Source organism: Xenopus laevis, chromosome 7L, assembly GCF_017654675.1.
Source record: "Xenopus laevis strain J_2021 chromosome 7L, Xenopus_laevis_v10.1, whole genome shotgun sequence".
Classification (NCBI taxonomy): Eukaryota; Metazoa; Chordata; class Amphibia; order Anura; family Pipidae; genus Xenopus; species Xenopus laevis.
In genome coordinates, this window is record NC_054383.1 from 10,481,991 (window position 1) to 10,509,724 (window position 27,734).

Sequence of the window (27,734 nt, forward strand, 5' to 3'; positions counted from 1 at the left end):
TAAACTGGTCTATCCAATTACGACCATAGGGGTGGAGTAAATTCCAGCATTTAGGGATGATTTAGGTCATGGTCAGCCCTACTGTGAAATTGTTTCTGCCTTTTTTGAGTTTCAAAGGACCAATGATGTGCATGCTGTTGTCTGATTAGCTTGTTTTGAAGTCCAAGGCTGCATATGTGGAATGTGGTTAGATCTATGGCTATTAAACATTTCAGGGTTGGCAGAGAACTGTAGAAACTGCCAATCACAATAAGCGTTCCATAGATTCCGGAAGGGATTTGTTAGTGGTACCTCCAAGCAGGACATGTAGAGGGAGTTGGTGCCCTTTTGGTGTTGAACCTAGAACACCTGTTCACTGGTGCAGAAATGTAAGCCATTGCACCACCCAAGGGCTCACTTTCCTCTCTGGATCCTCTGTAACTCCCCAAATCCCTGAACATCACATTGGACAAACTAGAGCCATCATCATGGGATTATAGCGGTTGCTTAATAGTGATGTGCAGCTCAGGAAAAACGTAATCCCCACTTAAACTTAATTTACACCCAACCTTTACCTGCAAAATGTTCCCACTGTAGAACCTGCACCCAACCTATACCCACGTCATCTTGCTGCGTGCAAGCCTCTGGTTCCAAGACACGGAATCTTCAGGAGCAGTGGAAGAGTGTACTTCCCCAGTCTGACCCGCATCCTACCTTAACCTGCAATGGTTGGCCAAATTTCAAGCTGAACCCAACCAGTAGTCAACCTGAGGGTCGCCATGGGTTTCGGGTCAACCTGAACATCATTAGTGCTCAAGTCATAGGTCCAAAGAGATGTTCAGGTATGATTCAAGAGTAGAGAGCGTGTTATTGGTTCTGGATGGGATTTTGTTACAAAGGGGCATGACATGGGCAGGGTATGGGCTTGGATATACAGACATGGTTTTTATTGGACCCCCCTGTGCAGAGGGCCACGCTACTATAGTAGTATGGGGTTCCATGATTACGGATGGCAGCCCTGGGACAAACATTTATGGGAAACCCCTGTGACTGATCACGTGTTTCAAAAAGAAGCAAACCAAAGGATCATTATTTCTATTTTAGGGAATTAAAACCACCAGATGCATTACGTAGAAATATGTTTTGATTGAAGTTCCTCTCCAAGTCCAGAGGTATTGGCTGAAAGAGTGCAGTTCGTTCATTGTCCAATTAAACCGAGAAAAGTAATGAAGTACCGGCAGTCACATCTGTTTGATGGTGTCACCAACCGTGCAGATGGCATTGTCTGTGCCAGGCGAGTATTTAGTCTGGTAGATTCGATTATAAGCAGCGCATCATTGCTTGGGACACGTGAATGGAAGATTTGGCTGTCACTTTGTGCTCATTTCCTTTGATTTTTTTTTAAATACCAGGGGCACAGTGCTTTACTTATGAATATTGTCTGGCTCGCCCAGATGTTGTTCTCTTGGAATGAGAAGAAATGATATGTATTGCGCACAATTTTAAAGCAGCTCTCTGCCTCAGAAAAGCATGTGCCCTAAGGAATTAAAATAATCTGTTTGTTATAGGCTTTAGTGGCCCTTTAATTTCCATTTCTAGGGGTTGTTCCCCTTTAAGATTTAGTATGATGTAGAGAGTGATATTCTGAGACAATCTGCAATCATTTTCCATTTTCTATTATTTGGGGTTTTTGTATTGTTTATCTTTTTATTCAGCAGCTCTGCAGTTTGCAATTTCCAAATTACCTTAGCGACCAGGCACTGATTTGAATAAGAGACTGGATTATAAATAGGAGAGGCCTGAATAGAAAGATAATAAAATGTAGCAATTAGAGATGCACCAAATCCAGGATTCGGTTCGAGATTCGGCCGGAATTCGGTCTTTTTCAGCAGGATTCGGCTTTGCCTGAATCCTTGTGGCTGACCGAACCGAATCCGAATCCTTATTTGCATATGTAAATTAGTACGTCACAAAAGAAGAATTTTTTCCACTTTTTCCTTTCCCTACCCTATTTAGCATATGTAAATTCGGATTTGGTTCGGTATTCGGCCGAATCTTTCACCGGGGATTCGGTGCATCCCTAGTAGCAATAACAGTACATTTGTAGTCTTATAGAGCATTTGTCTTTTAAATGGGGTCAGTGACCCCCTATTTGAAAGCAGGAAAGAGTCAGAAGAAAAAGGCAAATAATTTGAACAAACTATAACTAATGAAGACCAACTGAAAAGTTGCTTAGTTTAGGCCATTCTATAACATACTTAAAGTTAACTTAAAGGCGAATCATCCCCTTTGTACTACACCCAGTGCAATAACTACATTGCTTCATTCTGGGGAGAACCAATGATTTAGCATTTAAATGGGCTTTATCATTGTTAATGCTGAACGCTAAAGCGCTGAATTGAAACAACATCTCAGTACATGGACAGATGTCTGTGTATATTTTTCTGGTACAATAACCGCTGTGAAATGATGTACTTAACTCTAGAAAATAAACATTCGACTCTATCATCCCACGTGATTTCTTCGCATGAAAGTAACGCGCTCAATGAGAAACACATTGGCACGCTGGCAGATCTCTGAACCACGTGAGTGCCCTTCCAGGAATGCCAGTTGTTGCTAAGCGTGGATAAATACTGCAAACAATTCATTATCTGGAGGAGAAGTCAGGGATTCATTTTTCTAAAACATCTTTCCCCCCCCCTCGCACTTGGTTTAACATCTGGAATGCAGTGTTGGAGGTACTGTTTTAGATGAGAATTTGGCTTTGGGTAGGATGCTGGGAGTTGTAGTTCTCCAACATCTGGAGGCTCTGCAGTTGCCCGCCCTGGCTATGTTTACAGACAGATTCCGATCTTGGCTGGATCCACCGGCAGTCTGTATATCAGAAGGTCATTCTTTAAAAAAAGCAGTGCTGGCGTTATGTTTGACTCAACATACGGGTGGTCATTCATTAAAACTGTGATGTGCCTGGGAATTGGGACATGTTGAAAAGCAAAGAGAGAGGAAAAACTTGCCTTTTCCAAAAAGTACAAATTAAGAATTTTTTTTTCTTTTTGGATCCATCACCACCTTATTAGAAATAATAATATTTATAGAACACCCATCTTTAGCACCGGCAGAGATTTTTGTTGGGGTGTTAAAGGGACCTCTGCTCATGGTTCTCTCCATTCCAAGGGGTTTAAGGCAGGCATCCCCCAACGTTTGTGTACCTGTGAGCCACATTCAGATATAAAGAGAGTTGGGGAGCAGCACAAGCATGCAAATAAGGGCTGTGATTGGATATTTGGTAACCCTTAAGGTGGCCATACACGGGCAGATAATGCTGCCGATATCGGTCGTTTGGACCAATTTGACAGCTTATCTGCCCGTGTATGGGGGCTTCCCACGGGTCTTCCTGATCGATATCTGGTCACGATATCTGGTCACGATATCGATCGGTAACTTTTGATTTTTACCCAACCGACCCGTCGGAGCCCCTTGGCGCATCATAATTCGATCGTTCGAATTACCCCTGATATAGCCATGCTGTTAATGGCATATCGGGGAAAGATCCGCTCGTTTGGCGATGTCGCCAAACGAGCGGATCTTTGAGTCTATGGCCACCTTTATGTGGACTGGCAGCCTACAGGAGGCTTTGTTTGGCAGTACTTGCCTCCAAGCCTGGAATTCAAAAATAAGCACCTGCAACATCCAAGGGTTTGGTGAGTAGTGCCATTAATTAAAGAGACGACTTGGTACCTGTACCCGCTGGTGAAAGTATTTGTTACCCATAAGTGTCACTCTGCGGTGCTTTTGTTCTTCGCTACATTCCCGTCTGGATGAAGAACACGTGTTTTCTATTTGAGAAAGAGCTGCCGTTGCAAATATTATTTTGCTTTATTAAATGACAACTAAATGAATTGCCCATAACTGCCTTGTGTTTATTGGTACAGCCCTGGTGTGTGTTTGTATGAGGCTTGTTTAATCGCTCCCTGCTTGCTGGTTTAGCCATAAAGATTTAGGGATCGCCCTAAGAGAATCTTTATAGAAATTTTAGATTTGACCATCAGGCTAACCTATTTTTATCCAGAATTAAAGTGAGAGGGCAGCAGGGAAAATCCGCTTTTTTGGTAATGTTTATCTTCACAGTTGTGCAAAAATCCTGTTAAAATGTGTAACATGGCCAAATCCTAGGAACCAAGACTGGCTAGAATGGGACAAAATGGCCATGTTGAAATGATAGGCTTTATACAAGTACTATTCAGGAAAATTAAGGGATATTCAAAGTTGATTAATTACATAAGTAATGAACAACCATGAGGATGTGGATTCAATTTTGGGGGTCATTTATCAACACTGGGCAAATTTGCCCATGGGCAGTAACCCATGACAACCAATCAAATTGCTGCATTCATTGTTCTACTTACAGTTGGCTTCAAAAAGCTAATCACTGATTGGTTGCTATAGGTAACTGCCCATGGGCAAATGTGCCCAGTGTTGGTAAATGAGCCCCAATGTGTCTGGCGCTAATGGGTTGAGTTGGCATTACCATGTCGTGTAAAAGGGAAAACGCTCCACAGTATCTTCTTGTTGGTTGACAATATTCTGGGACTGTGAACACATGTAAGATCACTTTTTTTTCTGAAAATATCGAATTTTATGAAATTTGCCCCACTGTCTCCAGACAGTAGTTTTTACGTACCTAATGTTTTTATCTCAAATTTCTATGGTTTTTGTTATTTCTTGGACTGAACAAAACAAACAGGGAAGTTGAAGGTACTCCATGTTTGTTCCTTGCGAGGTAGATCATTTGATAATCCCTCTGCGTAATAGTTCTCTGTTTATTTGTGCAACGGTCATCTCATTATTAACCTCGCAAGAACCAAACATGGAGTAGCTTCAATTTCGCCGCTTTTTCTGTGTAACTCAAGAAATAACAAAAAAGTACTTTTTTGTGATTAAAATAATAGGGAAAATGAGTGATTACTACAAACCCTATTCGTTGCAAAAGGGGAATATGCTCCTTAGGGGCAGAGACTCATGGGGAGATTTAGTTTAACTGCCTTCCCACCGGCTAGAATCTAAATCGCCGGTGGGATGGCACTCTGAGCGCTTCGTTTTTATGAAGTCGCCTGAAGTTTCCTTGTGAGGTGAATTCGGAAAAAGAAGCACTCAGAGTGCCGGCCGGCAACTTACAGTCTAGCCGGCGGGAAGGCATTGCAAGGAGATTAGTCGCCCAAAGAAGAGGCAATTTGTCGCTGGGCAACTAATCTCCCCAAAATAGCATTGTGTGCCTCTACCCTTAAAGGAGAAGTCAACCCCTATGTGCTAAAATTCCTCCCCTGTTAAGGCCCCCCTACCTACCCCAGTAGACAGCATTTGCCGGTTCGGATCTACTACGCATGCGCCGAAAGTCACAATGTTTCCGAAAAAAGAAATTGGAAACTTTGTGACTTTGGGCGCATGTGCAGCAGCTCCGTACTGGCAAATGACTCCAATTGCGCATGCGCCAGAAAACACAGCTGAATCCAGGAAGAAGAGCGCTCGGGAGAAGATGGCTGCTGTGAACTCAGCAGGAGAGGGCCTGCGCGAAGGGTAAATAACAAGTAAGGGGCATTTGCCCGGGGGCAGTTAGACCCGGAGGGAGGGGGGCCTACACAGGAGAGGGAGGGGAGGGATTTTTGCACGTAGGGGTTGACTTCTCCTTTAAAGGAAAACTATACCCCCTGAATAATGTAGGTCTCTATAAAAATATATTGCAGAAAACCGCTCATATGTAAAACCCGGTTTTATGTAAATAAACCATTTTCATAATAATATATTTTTTTAGTAGTAGGTGCCATTGGGTAATCATAAATAGAAAATTGCCATTTTAAAAAATAACGGCCACCCCCTGGGAACATATGATTCACGGTGCACACAAACATACCAAACAAACCATACATGTTAGGTCACATGAGCCAATTAACAGACAGTTGTGTCTTTTGCTTCCACACTTCTTCCTGTTACAGTTAGAGCTGCAGTATTTCTGGTCAGGTGATCTCTGAGGCAGCACAGAGACCATCACAAAATGGTGGTTCAAGGCAAGTGATGTAAAAGGGCAATTTACTTAAATATATATTCCAGTTTGATAAGATTCTTTAATATGCTGCTTAATTTGATATAAAGTATCTGTTGCTTATGTATTCATTTTGCGGATATAGTTTTCCTTTAAGGTTGAAATCAGTAAGGCTCCACTTACAGTAAGGAAAGGAGCTGCAATTATATTAAAATAACATCGTTGCATATTTGAAGGATTTTATAGTACTAGGCATGTAAAAAGTTGTGGACTTCCAATTGGGGAGGCAGGTGCATTGGTAATTTTCAATCTTATGATTTATTAGTCCGGACACACTCCCCCAGGCTTCATGTATTATTGTATGAGTCTTAGAGATTATTTGAGATGATACTGAGCAACAGTAATTTGACCTCATCTGTGTTAAGAAGTTATTGTGCAATGTTCTGACGGGTGAAACAAATGGAGTTTTGGCTTTATCTAAGTAAAAGAATATATTTTTTTTTATCACTGTATGATTCCTGATAAAAGCATGAACTCCCAACAAAAAATGTATTTTGGCCTCAGCTTGGCTCATTAGTACTTGCTGATGGATGTTATCAGTGCTTCTCTCTCCCTGTAACCCTGTTACATCTAAGCACCTTCTGCAGAATCTTGCTCTTCTCATTATGTTTTATACTTAAAGGGACACTTAAAGGGATCCTGTCATCGGAAAACATGTTTTTTTCAAAACGCATCAGTTAATAGTGCTCCTCCAGCAGAATTCTGCACTGAAATCCATTTCTCAAAAGAGCAAACAGATTTTTTTTATATTCAATTTTGAAATCTGACACGGGGCTAGACATTTTGTCAATTTCCCAGCTGCCCCTGGTCATGTGACTTGTGCCTGTACTTTAGGAGAGAAATGCTTTCTGGCAGGCTGCTGTTTTTCCTTCTCAATGTAAAGGAATGTGTCTCAGTGGGACATTGGTTTTTACTATTGAGTGGTGTTCTTAGATCTACCAGGCAGCTGTTATCTTGTTACGTTACCATTGTTCTTTTGTTTGGCTGCTGGGGGGGGGGAGGGAGGGGGTGCTATCACTCCAACTTGCAGTAAAGAGTGACTGAAGTTTATCAGAGCACAAGTCACATGACCAGGGGCAGCAGGGAAATTGACAATATGTCTAGCCCCATGTCAGATTTCAAAATTGAATATAAAAAAAATCTGTTTGCTCTTTTGAGAAATGGGTTTCAGTGCAGAATTCTGCTGGATCAGCACTATTAACTGATTCATTTTGAATTTTTTTTCCCCATGACAGTATCCTTTTAATGCAATATGCAGTGATAACTTAGAGCAAATTGAAACCTCCTGAAATCTTAAAAATATACATTTCTATAAAAGCCCAGACAACTCATTCAGTTGAGCTTATGCAGGGGCGTAACTATAGAGGAAGCAGACCCTGCGGTTGCAGGGGGGCCCAGGAGTGTAGGGGGCCCAGTGAGACCCTAATTAATTAGCAATTTTAATATATCTTGGTAAAATAGGCCAACTTATAAATATTTTGGGGCCCTAAATTGAATTTGTTATGGGGCCCAGTAACAACTAGTTACGCCACTGAGCTTATGTTAAATAAAAACGCATAAACATCCAAGTATGTTTTTAACACCGGAATGCCTCATTCCATAAATTGAAAGGGAGCCTGTTTGTGCTCACAATGAACATATCCCTGCCCCCCTTAGGCTCACTGTGTTATGCAAACCCTCGCACACCTTGTTCCATTGTGATGTGAAGGATTCTGGGACTTGATGTCCCTCTGCTTTCCAGAGATCTTCTAGTCCTAGAATCCATCATATCCCAATGGAAAAAGGGGTGTAGTTGCATAAAATGATTTGTATGTGTATATCTATATATTAAGTGTTTATTGATCTTTTCTACATAAGCCCAACTGAATGAGTTCAAGGGGAGGGGGAGCATTTTTCCTTTGAGGTCAGGAGGAGACCTGAAGGAGTCTATGGCAGAAGGTGGAGCCATATCCCACCTCCTGTAACATTTTTTGCTTCTGGTTAACCACATAATGTATAGAGGGGAAAGGCGTGGTGGTTTGTCATGACACAGCCAGCCGAAAAATTTTCTACATATATTACACAGAAAAAAAATATAAAGATACATTTTTTATACATGGTATAGCTTATTATTTAGCAATATTCAGAAATATAGCTTGGCCGTTTCTTTTGTGACATTGGCAACAATGCATATAATAAACCCAACTGAGGTTTGGCTGAAGCCAATCGACTTGTCAGACTGACCTGGAATGAACTACTCTGACCCAAACCAAACTTAAAATAATGCAACGTTGAGGCCCCATAAATCCTCACAATCCCCATGTTTTGTGTTCTCATCAACTATTCAAATTAAAGATGTTGGGTTTTTCCCCCTTGGAAGTTTAATTTTACTCTTCGCAAATCCCTGTCAACGGGTGAGTTGGACGACGTGTATCATATTAAGCTGGTAGACTGTTATCAGAGGTCAGGCCAAGCTGTAGTGGTCAGAGTGTTGAGTTCTACTCATGAGGGAACTATTCCATAACTAACAACGCTTGTTCTTCTTTACAGATTATGGAAGAGACAAACACACAGATCGCTTGGCCGTCCAAGCTGAAGATTGGGGCAAAGTCTAAGAAAGGTATTTTTTATTATTTTTACAGATGAAGCCAAGTTTATCATTCCATACTTGTGGTGCAGTCATGCGATTTATTGTACTTTATGTATCAGAATTACACCAGACTTTCCCAAGGGAAACCAGTGATAGATAAACAAAGCTTCCATCACCCCTCTGCATCTTTCATCCCTGCTGTTGTCTTTCTATGACCAAGAGTCGTAGGCTGGTCATGTCTCGCCCAGGTACCTTCGTAAATTAAATTCCCTTCTGTCTCTCTTCTAGAGAAAAATGTTATTCTTCATGGTGTTTCTCTCAAATTGAATCCTCACTTTTATTAGGGAAATTTTCAGTTCTGAAATCAGAAATGAGCGCAAACTGATCATTTACCTGTTTGTATGCCAAAGAGCAAGCTTTAAAAACTCACTCAATGTCTAGGATATTCTATGAAAATGATAAAATGTGACACTTTTCAGTTAAATTGGTTCAGGAAGTAGTGTTTTGTTACGTACAGTGGCTCTTTGGATGGTCAAGTTACTATTATTATAAGGTTCCGGCATTTTTTTGAGAGAGTATACCTCAAAAATACAAATTGCATTCAAATACTCGTTGATAAAGGAAGTAAAGAGGTCCTCATTCCTTAAGGTGTACAATCTGAAAGTACTATTTAATATAGACATAATTTCATCCTTGACCAACCATTACCTTGTGGGCTTCTTTTTTTTTTTTTAAGCTTTTTCTCTTGATGTTCATCTTGAAGTTCCAACCTTTGGCCAGATGCTCTCCCCCAACCCTGTTTTGAAGATAAAACCTTTGGTCACGACCACACTTATATTATGAAGTCAAGATATAGGAAGAATATTATGGACATTCACCCAAATCTCGTCTCTGAACTTTTAGGTGTATGTAGGAGATGAAATTCACTTCCCCCCCAATTCTTCAGACTTGCCACCTTATGCCTCAATTCAACTTCCCCCAAGTTTGGGAACCATTGAAGTAGGGGCTTATCACTTTTATTTTCAGGACTAGAACTAGAGGTAAGGCAGCCAGTGTGTCTTTGAGTGCTCCCGATCTTTTTATTTTTTTTTTTGAAAAAATCTCCTAGGAGCACACTGTTTGTCAAAAAATTCTAATTCTAAAATGTTTGCCTCAAAACAAGCACAACAGTTTAAGTAGCATGTGAAACAAGTGGTCTTAAATATCAGCGTGGTCAGGCGATGCTACATATATTTGTGTGTATGGACATTGATATATAGAATCAATTATGGATTATGGGCATGTTTAACATTTTACCTTTGAGTGGCTCTATTGCTTTCTTTTGCAGTAGACCATAAGCCACCTGCTCCCAACATGTCCTGGAAAGCTGTCTGTATTTGTAGACCTGCACTTGAACTGCCCATCTCTGACATCATTCAGGGAGTGGGGCAAAGCAGAAGTGATGTAGGCGGAAGTGGGGCATAGTAAGGTCGCAGATGGGGCTGGGCAGATAGCAGAGTTCGTCCTGAACCATTGAGCGAACCACAAAAACTCTTCGTGATATCCAGTGTGGCAAATGAATGACCTGTGTAGCCTTGGATATTGTAGTTTACATGATTTATTAAGGCTTACTTGATATTCATGAAGTCTGTTGTAATTCAAGAACAATTCTGCCAAATCAAGAATTGCATTAATGAACATCCATCAACGTATGATAATCATTGCCCTTTGAATAACTCTCTCAAATCCTTCCAACATATGTTCTTTCCAAACATCTGTTGCTTACATTTCGAATGAATTCAACATACTCTGTTTGCTGTTAATGGTAAATGTGCCCCATTTTCTTGGCTATCTAGTAACGTCAACAGCCTGTGCATGTAACAGAATATTTCTTCGATGGCTTAATGGAGAAAACTGCATTGTAACAGCGAAGGCAAGAAATCATCATCATTGACAGAGTGGAGCAATTAGTTTTTACGCACGTAATTATTCTGCATATTTCTCCTTAATAACGCAGCCAATTTGCCAAACTGTGTTTTATTCCAACGGTATTCGGAAACGCAATTGTTTGGCTTAATAATTTATTGTTTCAAACGATTCAGAGCCAGTTGCAACTTTACAGCAGGGCTCTGTGGGCCTTCACACTTTACAATGTGGAGAACAGTTTACATAATACCTTTTCGGGATTGCTCTGGTGTCTGCCAGTTCTGCTCAAATTCTCTTTGCACTGACACCTCATAACTTGTGCATAGAATCCCAGGAGCGTTACATCAGTGTAGGCTCTTCACAAGACTCCAGCGCACCCACGCTCACCACTCGGCAGCTTGCTCTTCTATTAAATGTTTGTTCCGGTCAGGATTTTTTATTTATTTTTTTTTGTAAATGCTTTTTCCTTTTTTTTTAACGACCTTTGAATTCATAGCAGGTGCTAATGTAAGCCAAACCGGAAAAATAATAGCTGTGAGTTTTATTTAAAAAGTAAAAGGAAAACATATACTGTTAAAAAATAAGTGTTACTAATAATGTTTAATTATTTTCCTCTTCCTTAGCTTCTGTGAAGGTTTTTTTTCAATTACATATACTATAGTACTTTAACAGAGCTATTACATCATTCCCATCAGTCCCTGAACCAGTGGAGCTTACAGTCAAAGGTCCCCAAGCCTGGAACTATGGGCAGTTCACAAAGGCCCAGGCTTTGGGTGGCACAATCTTGGGGGCAGCATGTTGACTGCATCAAGAGTCCATAAAGTTGCAGAACCGATGGGGGAAGAGTGTGCAAAGTAGCAGGGCCATTGGGGAAAGCAGGTTCGTGCTAGGGGAGAATTAGTGGGGGTAGGTTTGGGTGGTGGTGGATGAGGTTTTGGGGGGGTGGGAGTAGGGGGAATAGTGAGCAAAGTAGCAGTGGTGTTGGGGAAAGCAGGTTGTTGTGAGGGAAGGAGCAGCAGGAAAAGGTTCGAGCAGTAGGAGAGGTTGGGGAGGGTGCGAGCATCAGTGGAGTCGGGAATGAGTGGGGATGTCTGTACCTGTCGGTACGTTTTTGTCGTTTGAAAGGAAGCAGGTGTACCCAGAGCAAAACTATGCAACACAGAAAAAGCATACTAACTGCTTGCAGATAATTTCTTAGTTAGAAGCAAACCCGGAACCCCCAGCTCTTCAAGAGTTTCAGAAATAAAAATACAGCTTGCTTTGCCCACACAAATGTTATTTCATAACATTTATACATAGCAATTCAGTTCAGTTTTCCTTTGACTGAAATATGTGCAATGCCCCTAGTAGTCTTTAATAGTTTGTGTTGTTGCTAGTTAATGTTCGGGTACCTTAGTTCCTGAGAATATCTATTTGGAGCACCTGACTTAGCCATGAATATGAAAGTAACATAAGTGCAATGTTTACCTCTGATGATGACTGTTGGAATACTTCGTTGTGTAAAGCTATCTTCATGTTTCTGATGGTGATGTGGTCTTCAGTGCATGAAACTAGATCTTACTTCCAGACTTGGTGATTGGCTGCCTGTTTGTTGTCCCTCTAGTTTGCTCAGTTGGTTTCCTTGTTTTGATAATAAACTTAACTTCACTTCCAATACTGTAGTATTGTGATATCTTTGAGTCTCCCTATATAGTGTGTAGATACTGAGACAAGATGTTTCCTTCATTGTTTCCATACCCAGAACCCTGTAGACCTGCTGTTGTGGGCCACCTGGCTTTGAATGAAATAAAATACAATTTAAAGGTAATATATGCATTTTTTTTTGCTGTTGATAATATGGACTGGGGTTAACAAGTATACTTGTTGGATATTTCATCTTTGTTGGTCTTGTGCCTGTTCTACCATTAGTTGGAACACTTTGTTGGTAAGTGGCCCAAATGATAGCAAGAGATCTCTCTAGATAACTTAACATTGAATATCGGAACTCTCTCATATGAGTAAAACTGTGAACTCTGATAAGTGGCAGCTGCTCCTGTTAAAGGATCTTTACAAACATTACAGTGAATGGAGCTCCTTTGGAATGATGTGGTTCCGCACCTCAGAAACTGATTTTTAAGGTCATGAAGTTTTCACAAGGTGTGTGCTTACATATTATTGTGGGAACAAGCCACACATTTAAGACGGCGACGTCCATATTTAATCATGTCGATATTTATTAGAGCTATTAAATACCTTCCCTAAGGAATGTTGTGTTTGTTGGTAAGGCGGTGAAAGTGTCATGTGTGCAAAAAATTATCTGCCACTAGAATCTGAACCAAATGTTTATTTTTCCCCATGGCGTTCGTGGAGTGCTAAGCATTGCAATTTGTAGAAAATCAAAAATGTCCGTCTTGATGTTTTCCAAGTCCGTTGCTTTGAAATTTCACCTACTCTCTCATTTTCTTGTTTTAGTGCTTTTTTTCATTAAGTATTCTTGTAAGCTCTGTATAACATACCAAGCTTCTTCCCAAGTTCTGCATCAGAATTATGAGCTGTGAACCCAAGTGTTGGCACCAACCAGACCTACCTAGCATTTCCTTTAAAACAAAAAAAAGTTGCTTTACCATTCTTTTTCCATGCTATATACATCTCAGAGGAGCAGTATTAGGCAAGTGGATTAGCAGACCTCATGCAGGAGGAATTGGGCTTGTTGGAAACCTTCTTGCTCCTATTGGCCAGGAGTTTGATGAACTGTTTCTGCTACTCTGGGCTCTCGAGGTCCCAAAAGTTATTTTCTTTGTAATATGGAATCGGCTTTGTGAGTAATAACCAGCCGCTAGCTCACAACAGGGATAAAACAATGCCATAATACTAGGGGTAATGACTAAATCTGTTTATTGTACGATCTTCACTGTGTGTGGTTTTAACAGGTTATATGATACATATTTTAACAATGTTCCATTTGGGTAGTTCAAAACAGTTTAACAACATTGGTTTCAATGCCCAGTAAGAATACCATGTTCTTTCAGGTCAAATTTATTAGGCAGGAGAAACTTCTACCCCAACACTTTCGTTTAGGACCAAATCCATAAAAGCTTTGCCTCCCATAACCTTAATTTTCTGTAATTTGTGTGGTTACCTATAAATATGGGATCAATGGAGAAAATTCATTTTAGAAAGGAGTTCACGCTCATTGAAAGACCAAAGGAAGGATGGATTCAACCAATGCTTTTCTTGCATTTACAATAACTTGGTGACGTCTCCCCATATTTACCATTTAGCCTGTGGTTCTCTAGTTGTAAGTTGCATGTGGCCTTTTCAACACACACACAGATCTTCATACCTTAAATCTACTAGAAAATCATGTAAACTTTAAATAAACCAAATAGGCTGGTTTTGCTACCAATAAGGATTAATTATATCTTAGTTGGGATCAAGTACAAGCTACTGTTTTATTACAGAAAAAAGGAAATCGTTTTAAAAAATTTGGATAAAATGGAGTCTATGGGAGACATTTTTTCCATAATTCAGAGCTTTCTGGATAACTGATCCCATACCTGTATTAGTATAAGAACCTTTTTGCTCACAACCCATTCTTCTTCTTGATAGAGTTGCACACTGTATCTGTTTATTTTCATTATATTTGTATTTTCTTCACCATTTGGAAGTGCCGCTAAACATTCTGGACCTTTGATCCGATGATGGTAATCAAAACATTACGGTGCCATACGGAACTTTGAATGTGCTACAAGTATATCTGAGATACCCTTGATCTAGACGGGAGCTTGTGCAACAATTTCTGCTCAATTGGTGCCCAGCTCTATATGTAGTTGTCTTAGAACAGAGTTGTATTGTTTTAAATATGCGTTTTGTACCTAATGCCACCTAATTATTAGGTTTCATTAACCTATTGGTCATGTAATAACCTGATTACTGGTTGTCATGCTCTATCTTTGTAAGCAGTTGTTTAGTAAATGTTAAACTCCAGATAAAAAGCAATTTCAAAGAAGAAATAAAAAGTAGAAAAATGTTGGGTACTTAGAGTTGCTGAACACAACACTATGGGGCTTATTTACTAAAACAGGAATTAAATTTTTAATGAAAACTAAGTTGAACAAACTCCATTCCACAAATTGAACTCCTTTATTAATATTTTTGTTGTGAAAAAATAAAGCATTGATTCGTATCATATGGTTGTCTTGGTCGATGCTCCAAAAACTCTATTTTATCACATTTTCACTATGAAAACAAGACTTTTTCGGATTATCAGACAAAGACCCAGACTTTATCGAATTATCCAGAGCAGATTACGATGTGAAGAAACAACTTCAGGAACATCTGCCATTGACTTCTACATGACCTTAACAGGTTTGAGATGAAGTATTTTCAGATTCTGATTTTTATCGGCTATGGGGTATGATAAATCTCTAAAAATGTGAGTTTTCCCCCTAAAAACCTTGACCCAAAAAATAATTGAGGTTTATTGGACCCATAAATGTATTATAGAACCACAGGCATTTGACTTCTAAGGTATAGCAAAGGCAAAGTGTGCCAAAACCAAACAGTTTCATGAAAACCTAAATATTTTAGTAAGTGTCCTTTGCTATTATATGTTCCAGTAAACGTGACTGCAAAGCATCAGGATGATAACTGCAGTAATCCCTTTTGACAACCAAACAAAGGTAAAGAATTTGACCCCGCGGCTGCTATTGGCATGGTTAATTTATTTTTTTCTTGAGCGCGTGAGCTCCATAAAGCAAAGATTTAGCTGATCGTGAATTTGTTAATAATTCCCGTCATCTGGATATTATACATGTGGAAGTTCTGTGTTTCCAAAACCCATAGATGGTTCATTAGAAATCAGATCCTGCTGTGGTTTGGAAAAGAACCATTGTTCTAAGAGGGGAAGAGATGTTCTTGTACAGAGACTCTCTAAAAGTTGGGCCCGCCTTCTAATTATTCCAATATTGGCAGCAGTTGTTTTAGAAAATATGTCTTTATTGGCTACTCAGATTGTAATTTCCAGTTTGCACAGTGCTATGGGAATCTATCGTTTTCCATGGTTTGTTTTGTTCGGTGCATTACATTGTTATTATCCTTTATTTATCGCCAACATAGTGGAGATTTCACATAATTCCCATCAGTCCCTGCCCCAGTGCAGCTTACAATCTAAGGTTCCTATCACATTTACACACACTATGGGAAATTATCAAAAACCAATTAACCTGTCTGTATGGTTTCCTCCGACATTTGTAGTGTCGGAGGAAACCAGGGGACCAGGGGGAGGAGGAAACCAGGGGACCAGGGGGAGGGGGAAACCAGGGACCAGGGGGAGGGGGAAACCAGGGGACCAGGGGGAGGGGGAAACCAGGGGACCAGGGGGAGGGGGAAACCAGGGGACCAGGGGGAGGGGGAAACCAGGGGACCAGGGGGAGGGGGAAACCAGGGGAACAGGGGGAGGAGGAAACCATAGGACCAGGGGAACAAGGGGGAGGAGGAAACCAGAGGACCAGGGGGAGGAGGAAACCAGAGGACCTGTTATACCTGTAGGTTATGTTATGGTGCTTGGAGGCTTCCTGCTTAGCAAATTAATTTAAAATTGTCTTTTTTTTTTTTATATTGGCTATTGTAGCTTACCCTTTATACCAGGGGTCCCCAGCCTTTTTTACCCGTGAGCCACATTCAAAAATAAAAAGATTTGGTCAGCAACACAGGCATGCAAAACGTTCCTGGGGTGCCTGCCAAATAAGGGCTGTGATTGGCTATTTGGTGGCCCCTTTGTGGACTGGCAGACTACAGGAGACTCTGTTTGGCAGTACTCATGGTTTTTATACAACCAAAGCTCGCCTCCAAGCCAGGAATTCAAAAATAAATCACCTGCTTTGAGGCCAGTGGAAGAAATATCCAAGGGGTTGGGGAGCAACTTGTCTTGTCTTTTGTTTGCAGTTATATAGATGGGTTTCCATTGAATTGCTTGTACATCTTGTAGCCTTACTGCAAACCTGCACCATCTGCTAATGACCACTAGGGACATTAAGGTCTAGGGAGAATTATTCTATGACATCTGTTGCTTATGATATCACACTGAATATTAGTCCTAATTACATTATACATTTTGATTTTGTTTTTATAGAGATAAGGGTAGCTCTTTTTGCCATACCATTCTTAATACCCTGTCTTCCATTACTGCAATAGGTTACCAGCAAAACTGTATGCATATTGTCCTATTTTAACAAATAATTCTTAAAGGGGTAGTTAACCTTTAAGTTAACTTTTAGTATGTTAGAGAATGGCTAATTCTAAGCAACTTGGCCTTTATTTCTTCCTTTTTATAGTTATTTGCTGTTGTCGTCTGACTTTTTCCATCTTTTAAATAGGGGTCACTGTCCCCATCTAAAAACAAATGCTCTGTAAGGCTACAAATGTATTGTTATTGTTACTTTTAACTACTCCTCTTTCTATTCAGGCCTCTCCTATTAATATTCCAGTCTCTTATTTAAATCAGTGAATGGTTGTATAGGGTAATTTGGACCCTAGCAACCAGATTGCTGAAACTGCAAACTGGAGAGCTGCTGAATAAAAAGCTAAATAACTCAAAAAATAAAAAATGAAAACCAATTGCAAATTGTCTCAGAATATCCCTCTCTCTCTATCATGCTAAAAGTTAATTTAAAGTTGAACAACCCCTTTAATCTGTAATAATAAAACACTACCTGGTAATTCATCAGGCTATAAGTAAGTCAATAGAAGGGACCTATTAATTTAATTCAGACACTGCTCCAAGGCAGGGCTGAAGTTAGAAAAGAGGGGTCACCATCAATGAAGACACCTTGGGCCCCATCTGAGAAGAGATAACATACATTACATTAGGGCCAAACCCCAGCTTTAAAATTATATTTACAATATTATGTCCTTTATCTATGTATTTGCAGCTGAAAAAAACCCCATAGCGATTGCTCTTTCTCTCTCTATCCTAAAACAAACCCTAGTTGGGCCCTCTAGAGCCCATCTACTTCTCTCCAGTAACCGTGAATCTGGAGGAAACGGGAAGAATGAATCTCTAGGATAAGTACCGATATGGCAGTTTGTCAAGATGCACAGGATAAATCAAAAAACATGGTTTTTAAAATGCAGCTATAGTTCATCCAGTGCTATTTTAACAGCTAAATACAGGTTTCAAGCCCAGTCTTTGATTTATATTAGCGTAATCGTCTCCTTTCGTTTCCTAGAGTTTAGCAGAAGTTCAAGCCGCAGCTCGAATGTTTTGGGAAGTTCTTTGCTTCCTATGCAGCTGCCTGACTGGAAGATAATGCTAATGGGTGGAAATAATGTGAAATAGAGGGATTTGAGGTTGGAATGAAAATATACACAATTATTTTGCCATTATTAGTCGGGTGCTTGTAACCCACAACCACTAATCAGATGCCCTTTTTCATTATTCTGACTTCGCCAGACCTGTTAATGGTATCCGTTGATTGGTAACTAAATTTGGGCAACCCTTGATCCATTCTTTTGTAGCACAAGGGATTCTGAATCTTCTACCTTCCATGCTGGGAAAGTAAACCACAATGGGACATTATGACTGCCTTCTCTTTAGTAACAGATTAAATATTCCGGTTCTAGGCACCTACACTACAAAATAACTTGGTTTTCAACTTTAATTTTCTAAGCAGTGTTTATTTTCCCCAACAATTGGCCATGAACTGGTTTAAACCTGGCAGCTTTGCTTCTGAAGAGGAGTCCAGCTATTTTTGGTTGACGCTCTAGAAACGCTTGCCATGTTTCCAGAGCAGTTTAATTTAAAGCGCCCAGAAGGTACGGCAGTGGCGTGTCCATTTCCTTTCCCTTGACATATTAAAGTGGCAACAGGATTGCAGACTTCACGAATTGCAGTATGGGCAGAAATGTATTTGTTATTTTATATCCTTGCCACTGCAGAGTTCATTAAAGGAACAGTAACACCAAAAAACAAAAATGTATCCAAGTAATAAATATAATGTACTGCTGTTCTTCACTTGTAAAAGTGAACTACTTTGTGTGTGTGTGTGTGTATGTGTATGTGTATATATATATATATATATATATATATATATATATATATATATATATATATATATATATATATATATATATAAAAATATACACAGCAGCTTGTTTATAAAAACTATAGTAGTACTTATCTGTTATCTACTGTGTATCCTGTGCTTGAATGGCTGCCCCCATGGCTACACAGCAGCTTGTTTATATAAACTATAGTAGTACTTGTCTGTTATCTACTGTGTATCCTGTGCTTGAATGGCTGCCCCCATGGCTACACAGCAGCTTGTTTATATAAACTATAGTTGTCTTTCTGAAGCAAACATGCCTCTTTTACCAGTGCATGCTAACAGTATATTATATGATAATCACTTTAAAACGCTTTAATTTTTTGTTGTTACGGTTCCTTTAAGGTAATTCTCTTCGACTGAGAGAAGGTCCTGTTTGAGCTTTCCATGGTGCAGAAAGCTAAGCTACAAACAGAGATTATACTTAATTCCTTCCAGATGTGGTGTGTGTGTAACACATTCAGTCACAGCTTTTCTTCTGGACTGGGGCTTTCAGTGGTGGAACAGTGTCATTTCCCAATCAAGATGTTGAGTGAGCAGCTGTTAATATCAACCAACGGATTTGTCTAATGGAAGGATAAATGTATATTCTTTGTTTTCCCAAATTCAATAAAGGTGTTATTGACCCAACTTGTAGTTTTAGCCCATTTATCTGTGGCTTGAAGGTTTCTCACAACCTCCTTATGTGTTATAATCCAATTACAATGTCAGAAGTGGCCTGGCACTCCAAGATCTCACTCACCGGCCTGGTGCAGAGGAAAGACTACGACGGAACTAGGTGGGGGCGGGCCGTGCAGCCGGGCCCCGCCCCCCACCCTCTTCCGTGCGCCGCTGCAGTGGGCGCTTGACTGCCGGGGGGCCCTGCAGGGGTGCGGGCCCTGGCCCAATTGCACCCCCTGCTCCCCTGGTAGTTACGCCACTGGAAAGACTCATTCAGATGAACATTATTTTCATGTGCTTTTTTCCTCAAACCCAAACCCAAATGGTATATATCTTAGCCAGCTAAAAGTGTTTTCTGCGTCTCAGAAACCCAGACCAAATGACACAATTGGCTCTCTAGGTGGCAGTTTTTAAAGTGACTTTAAAGGGGTGGTTCATCTTAACATTGACTTTTAATATGTTCTAGAATGGCCAGTTCTAAGCCACCTTTCAATTGGTATCCGATATTTATTATTTTTTATTTATTTATTATTAATAATTATCTGTATGTATATTTGGCTAGACCTTTGTTACCCTACCACAAAGGAAACCAGTATAAAATGAGATAAAACACTGAGTATTTCCCCTTGCAAAGGCCCATATTTGCACCACTACACAGGCCCATTTATCAAAGGTCGAAACTCTATTTTTCTAAAACCACAAATGCCAAGTTATTTAATCGATACGAATGTAAAAGATACGAATGAAAAACAAGCTGAAAAAAATATGAATATCCAAGTTTTTACTAGCGTAAAAATATCCAAAAAAACTCCAAGGGGGTTATGTATCAAAGTTGAGCTGATTTTTGAGTTTTCAAGGGTAATTTTTTATTTTTTTTTGGTCAAAACTCAGGTTAAAAAAAAAGTGTTTTTTTGAGATATATTACACCCCAAAGCTGGAAATAGCTCCAGTCTGTAAATACCGTTGTATGGAAGAGATACCTTGAACCATTTGAAGATGTTTATTAGCCTTTGTGATTTGTTTTTGGTGGGTTTCACTTGAAAACTTGATTAATTTGAGAGAGTATTAGAGTTTTTTTTGTGGTTTTTACACCTTCCTGATATTTAGAATTTTAGAGAAATATAAAAAGACCAGTTTTTATACAATTCGTAAAAAAAATGAATTGCAAATATTGGTAAAACCTTAGCCTAGAGCTCGACTACATCTGTATCAGATATTTTTACCCAGTCGTGGCCATACACTGGAAGATACAATCATTTGTCGATGTCGCCAAATGAGCGGATCTCTCCCCAAAATGCCCACATTTTGGGGAGAAAGTCGGAATTTGACCGACTTTCGACCAGATATCGATCGGGACGCTCGTTGGGATGGCCTCACACACGGGCCAATAAGCTGCCAACTCAGACTGTCGTCAGCTTTTATCGGCCGTGTATGGGGGCCTTAAGTATTGTTCCTTCATAGTAATGTCCATAGTAAGTTCCAGAATCTAGAGCAACACAAATTTAAAACATAAAAAAAATATCCCCCCAAGGTCCCCATTGACCCTTACTATAACTTTACAAATCTCCGTAGTAATGGAACTCTATTTTCAGATTTTCCTCTGTGTGTGGATAATGTGAGTTTTAAGCACATTTTATGTGGCAATTTTGAATACACTTAAGATTTCAAAATTTAGTTTTAATTTTGAGACTGGAAAATTTGAAATTTTGGGAGAACCTGAGCCTGGTAGAACTGCATTCTTTGTCTTTCTCAATGAGAGTGATTTACAATTCGTCCATTATAACGAGATCTCTAATCATTTGCAACGTTAATTAAACTTGACATGGAGAGGATATTTATCAGTTTATTTTTCAGGACTAGCCGGGCAGATTTCCATAAGGAGGTCTTCATAGCTGATTGAGCCTGATAGCTCTGCACTCATGTGAAGATTAGATTCATTTAAGAGTATTTAGTCGAGTGCTCGCTGGTAGTTTTCCATTTCATATGAATGCATAATCCTGCCTGGAGTTTCGCTGGAAAACAGACAGCCTATGTGCAATTCATCTTTTTGTTTTAATCTGTTCACTGATTTTACATCCAGCTCTTACTTTCAGAAATCACAGTGTCCTTCAGCCTTTACTTCCTCTTGGGATTTATCATCAGATACACGGCTTCCTGGCACATTTACTTCTAATTTCATATTCTCAGTGATGTATCTTTGTCAGGGTCTTTTATCATTTCATTTCAAAGTCTCGGTTAAGTAAATCCAATAAAAGCTTCAATTTTTACTACGAGCTGATCGGCCTGTAACGTTCTAGAGCCAGAACCGAATTGAAACACTTCATCACGAAACTGTACTATAAAGGGACAGTTGGAACATCTAGTCTGATACAAGATTATATACAAAGACAGTTTGTAGTTTTATTTTGTGTGGTTTGATAGATTCAATGCCAAACTGGACAAATAATTAGAGAAGTATGCAAAGAGGTGTAATAAAATATATATATTATTGAATTCTATTCTAGAACTAGCTTCCACTCTTTATAAGCTCTAAAAAGGTTTCCTTGCAGTTTAATCGTAACATTATGGGCCCCATTTACTTAGCTCGAGTGAAGGAATAGTATAAAAAATACTTCGAATTTCGAATGATTTTTTTGGCTACTTCGACCATCGAATTGGCTACTTCGACCTTCGACTACGACTTCGAATCGAACGATTCGAACTAAAAATCGTTCGACTATTCGACCATTCGATAGTCGAATACTGTCTCTTTAAAAAAAACTTCGACCCCCTACTTCGCCACCTAAAACCCACCGAAGTGCAATGTTAGCCTATGGGGAAGGTCAAGCAAATAGGAGCAGTAGCACACCTGGTCTCTCAGAATCCTCACCGGTGCTTGGGGTTAAAGGAGGACGGCACCTCCAACCAATGACCTGACGAAGGGGTACGCCCCCGAATCGTTGTTTCCTGTTTGGCATTGACAATAAACACGGGTTTTGAACCCTTAAGCATTCGTGTGCTGGAGTTTTCATCTTATTGGCCTATGGGGAAGGTCCCCATAGGCTTTTTAATGTTTTTTAGGTTGAAGAAAAATCGTTTGATCGATGGATTAAAAAACTATTTGCTCTTAATCCTCCGACTTCGATATTCGAAGTTGAAGGATTTAACTTCGATGGTCGAATATCGAGGGTTTATTAACCCTCGATATTCGACCCTATGTAAATCTGCCCCTATATACAGGAATGGGATTTGTTATCCAGAAAGCTTTGAATTACGGGAAAGATGTCTCACATAGACTCCATTCTATCCAAATAATTCAATTTTTTTGTTAAAAAAAAATTAGCTTTTTCTGTAGTAATAATAAAACTGGCTGTAAATAGGTTGATATAAGTTGCTGAATCTCTCTCTGAATCTGCAGTTTATTGGTCCATGTATGGGGACCTGCCAGACAGATACCTGGCTGGAAATTGACCACAGATCTATCTTGTGGGATAGAATGTAGTGATGGGCGAATTTGTTCCGTTTCGCCACGAAATTTGCGCAACTAACGAAAAAATTTTTGCTGCAAATTCGTGAATTTATTCGCCGACTGTGAAACACAGAAATTCACCGTGAATTCATGCCTGGCGAATGAATTCGCCCATCACTAATAGAAAGCACCAGGCTGTTGATTCTATTCTCTACTGACAAGTCTATGTTGGCCTCTATTAAGGTTCGATCATTTCCCTGGGGCCAAATGTTAGGATGCACTTTGGCTACACAAGTACTGGACCAAATTGGGCTGATCCATATGAAATTGGGTAAGATCATGGCTAACAATCTAGCCAGCTGGATCCCCTCTTCCATTGCTCTTTTTTGAGCATGTTGTCTATGTTGAATTTGACAGTATCTTAGGGGGTAATGGTGGTTCTCAGGGCTACTGCTTGCAATAGTGGCTCTTCAGCTGGCCATAGACATGCAGATTTACCTTAAAGGGATCCTGTCATGGGAAAACACGTTTTTTTCAAAACGCATCAGTTAATAGTGCTACTCCAGCAGAATTCTGCACTGAAATCCATTTCTCAAAAGAGCAAACAGATTTTTTTAAATTCAATTTTGAAATCTGACATTGGGTTAGACATATTGTCAATTTCCCAGCTGCCCCTGGTCATGTGACTTGTGCCTGCACTTTAGGAGAGAAATGCTTTCTGGCAGGCTGCTGTTTTTCCTTCTCAATGTAACTGAATGTGTCTCAGTGGGACATGGGTTTTTACTATTGAGTGTTGTTCTTAGATCTACCAGGCAGCTGTTATCTTGTGTTAGGGAGCTGTTATCTGGTTACCTTCCCATTGTTCTTTTGTTTTTCTGCTGGGGGGGGAAAGGGAGGGGGGTGATATCACTCCAACTTGCAGTACAGCAGTAAAGAGTGATTGAAGTTTATCAGAGCACAAGTCACATGACTTGGGGCAGCTGGGAAATTAACAATATGTCTAGCCCCATGTCAAATTTCAAAATTGAATATAAAAAAATCTGTTTGCTCTTTTGAGAAACAGATTTCAGTGCAGAATTCTGCTGGAGCAGCACTATTAACTGATTCATTTTGGAAATTTTCCCATGACAGTATCCCTTTAATATCGGACTAACGATCGACCTGAAAATCGTATGAAACAGAGATTTGTATGATGAAATCCGCATGTCTATGGCCAGCTTTACTGGTTGGTGCCATACTAGAGCATGAATGCTCTCATCTAAAACACTCCTCCATTGCAACAGTTTAAATAGAAAGTGCTTGAAGTAGTTGATTTAAATGGGCAGGTTCTCAAGACTGTACGACCTTTATCTGCTCAAAATAAAGCAAATTACATTTGAATGCATTGTTCCATACATTTGTGCGTTGTGTTTAATCACATTAAAAGCCACTTCTAAAGTGCCACTTAAAGGTAAAGAAAAGAAATTAGCAGCTGTGAAAACACCATCCAAACTTCATGACTGAGGCCTTATCTGCATGGACCATCATTTGCATTCCTAAAGAAAGCATCATTATCACCATAGCGACCTTTTAAGCAGTCACATACAACCTTGATTGTGAAGACTAAAGGCATTCTGGGCTGTAAGTTTATTGGGCTTGTGTTCTTTTGTCAGCTGAGTCATATAAAACCACTCCGTCTTTGGTTCCCAAGATATAAATTGTTCTTCTGACTTTGTTATTACACAGCAAGGGCTTTCACATTCTTGGCATTTTACTTTACAGGGTTTTTTTTTTCTTTTTTTTCTTTTTAATATGGTGATTGCCGTGGCAACAGTACAAGCGGGATAAATATACTATGTAAGAGGATTAACGATGAGGCAAAAATTCCTGCTGGTGTCTGCGCTGCCTTCTTTTCAAGCCTGAGCACCAAATTAATTTTCGCTAATCGTGCACAGACTGCCCGGGCGTCGTTTTCTGTTTATTTTTGGTTAATAAATTAGCAGCCCGTATCAGTCCGTATTAAAGGGGAGCTAAAGCAGGCGCTGAACATGTTTTGTAACATTCATAAATATTTATTATTTCATATTTATTTCATAGAATTTTCATGCCTTTTTAGAATGTTAAAAAAAATGTAACTCACCCTGCCATGTGTATACTAAGCTCATGACCCCAACTTTTTTTGGTGTACTTCAATACACAACCCCAGTATTTCCCCTGCTGCTATAATGTTGGAACTGGTAGTAATCCTTTAAGCAGCCTTTAATTAGGAACCTGGTATTTATTATTTTTATGAATGAAAAGGTATATCACCATGTTCTACCCTTAACTCTGCTCCGTACATACCACTTCAGTACAATAAGATGTGCCCCCAAGTGACCAGTTAATGACTTTTTTAGAAGAACGCTTCATCCTCCGTAGATTAAGATATATATTATACGTGGAGGGTGGGGGGTTTATAAGCGTTTACTATTAAGTTTTACCAAGTAAGGGTCTCCATGTTATGACCTAAACTAGGATAGCGGTTTTGGATTTAAGGCCACCATCATTTCTGTCTGGTCAACTATAACATTAATATTTAAAAGTTAGCTCTGCCTAAAGCCTTGCCCCAAACTATTTTGCTAGAATCTGGGTAATTTATAGAAGAGTTGCATTCTCTTCAGCTAGCACATTGATGACCCCAGCGACTATATCATGATATTGACCATAAGGGGTGCCTTGTCTGGGATGTCCTTATTGATGGAATCAATAGTATGATCAAGCACCTCTGCGTGTAACAGGTGTTTGTTATTTGCTTTTGCTGTCCTTAGACGTAGCTATGACTGTATTTGACTTTGAAAAGGAAACATAGAAAGAACCAATTACATTCTGAAGGGTACACTTAATGTTCTTGGTACGAAAAGTGTTATACAATGTCTAAAGCAGTGATCCCCAACCAGTAGCTCAAGAGCAACATGTTGCTTTCAGTGTCCTTAAAGCAGGTGCTTATTTTTTATTTTCATTGCATAAAAATGAAGTATTGTGCCAAGTAAAGCCTCTTGTAGGCTGCCCGTCCACACAGGGGCTACCAAATAGCCAATCACAGCCCTTTTTTGGCACCCCAAGAGACTCTTTCATGCTTGTGTTGCTCCCCAAGTATTTGACATTTGAATGGGGCTCACGGGTAAAAAAAAAAGGTTGGGGACCCCTGGTCTAAAGGATGTTCAGTTAAGCATGAAAACAAAATTTTTGCATTGGTTTCTTGGCATTTGAAATAAGTGGATTTGCTTTTTATTTAAAAGTAAATGCTTGTAATAGAGTCCTTCCATTTATCCTCTGTTTTATTCTGTTGCTTCCCTTTCAGTATGAATCAGAAGTAATTTATTATGGGGGTCTTCCTTCTAGAGTTAGTCCTACATTTAAGTAGGAACCTACAATGACCCTTGTCATCTAATGTCCTATATGGAAGATTCTTGTAACATATATGATGATATTCTTCCCCCAGGGGTATTAAAGGACCTAAATCTGTCTCATTGATATCCTAATAGTGTATGTGTGTGGTTAAACCTGTCTAAAGTTGTGCTCAGGGGTTATACAAGATCCCAGTACTAAGTTGCTCTAGGGCAGGGATCCCCAACCTTTTTTAGTAGTGAGCCACATTCAAATGGGAGAAAAGTTGAGGAGCAACATAAGTATGCAAAAAATTCCTGGGGGTGCCAGTTATGGGCTGTGATTGACTATTGGTAGTCCCTATGTGAACTATCAGCCTGCAGGAGGCTCTAGTTATTATTTATTATTAACATGTATTTATATAGCCAATCTAGTTGGCAGTATACCTTGTTTTTATGCAATTAAAAAATAATCACCTGCTTAGAGGCCGCTGGGAGCAACATCCAAGGGGTTGGTGAGTAACAGGTTGCTTGTGATCCACTGTTTGGGGATCACTGCTCTTGGGGATATAGGCAGTTTTGGCTTAGGGCTAGATTACTCTAGGCTGATGTACACCGAGTGCCTTTTCTTCCTGGCTATTATTACATCAGAGTTGCAATGTTCCCCATTGAAAATCTAGGATTTTACAGCACAAATGTAGAGTATCTGTTTCTGATCTAAGGGAGTTACCCGTATTTATGTTTTTCCATTCACTGTGTGCGTTGTTACTGGGCTTTACACAGTCTGTTCATTTTTTTGGTTCATTTTATAATGCAGGACTTAATCAGGTTATGTTGCTGTAATCACAAGCACTTCCAACATTCATGAGCCCATTCTTGGGAATACATGAAACAGACTCATTTCAAAATAGCATGGGGCAGAGTTACGGAGTCATAGCCAACCTTTGAGAACTTTCTTGGATAGCCAGGAAGTTCCATGTGTGTGTGCCATTCTTAATTTTGCCCTCCTGGCTACATTGCTATGGTGGGAACCACTAGAGAACCTGACATCTAGGGACCCCACCATGCACCAAGTGTGATTAACTAGATCTATGTTAATTATCTTGATGGTAGAGATAAGAGAGCTAGTGGGATTTGTTACAGTGGAGGCTCATCAGAAGATTCCCCTGGTATCCAGTCCAAACCTACTTATAAATCTCAAATTATGAGTTTTTAATTGGCATTCAGTTCAGATATCAGTCAGAGATGCTCTCTTCTCTCTCATGCTGGCCACATAGTGCAAACCAGTAGATCTTTTTATAAATGTATTTAATTTGGCCCAAATAGATAATGAAAAATATTCATAGGCAGTCTATTCAAAATATGATTTAATTCCGTTCACTTTTTACTTAGAATCTACTGCTGAGACAGTGTCCCTATATATTATAGGTTCTATGTTCTGCTTTTGTTTTTCCGCAAATTATCACCACTCACGAAGAGAGAGAGAACATTTGCTCCCCGTAACTTTCCCCTTCAATGGTAAGAGCTGACAGTTTCATCTCTGCCGTTCCCATCATCCAAACGATGCAACTGTAGCTGTATTTTTACAGATGTATTCAGATTCATGGCTCCCCAGATAACGCTCAATATAGTATAGCTCGGAATATCA

At 39.7% G+C, this 27,734-nt stretch overlaps 1 protein-coding gene across 2 annotated transcripts in view; it reads left to right on the forward strand.

Moving 5' to 3' along the window:
• Positions 1–27,734, forward strand: part of bicc1.L (BicC family RNA binding protein 1 L homeolog) — a 170,991-nt gene that overhangs the window by 90,575 nt on the left and 52,682 nt on the right. For both annotated transcript variants that reach the window (XM_041568553.1, NM_001095090.1), the window contains 1 exon segment: positions 8,606–8,675. In XM_041568553.1, the coding sequence (XP_041424487.1) occupies positions 8,606–8,675 (70 nt within the window).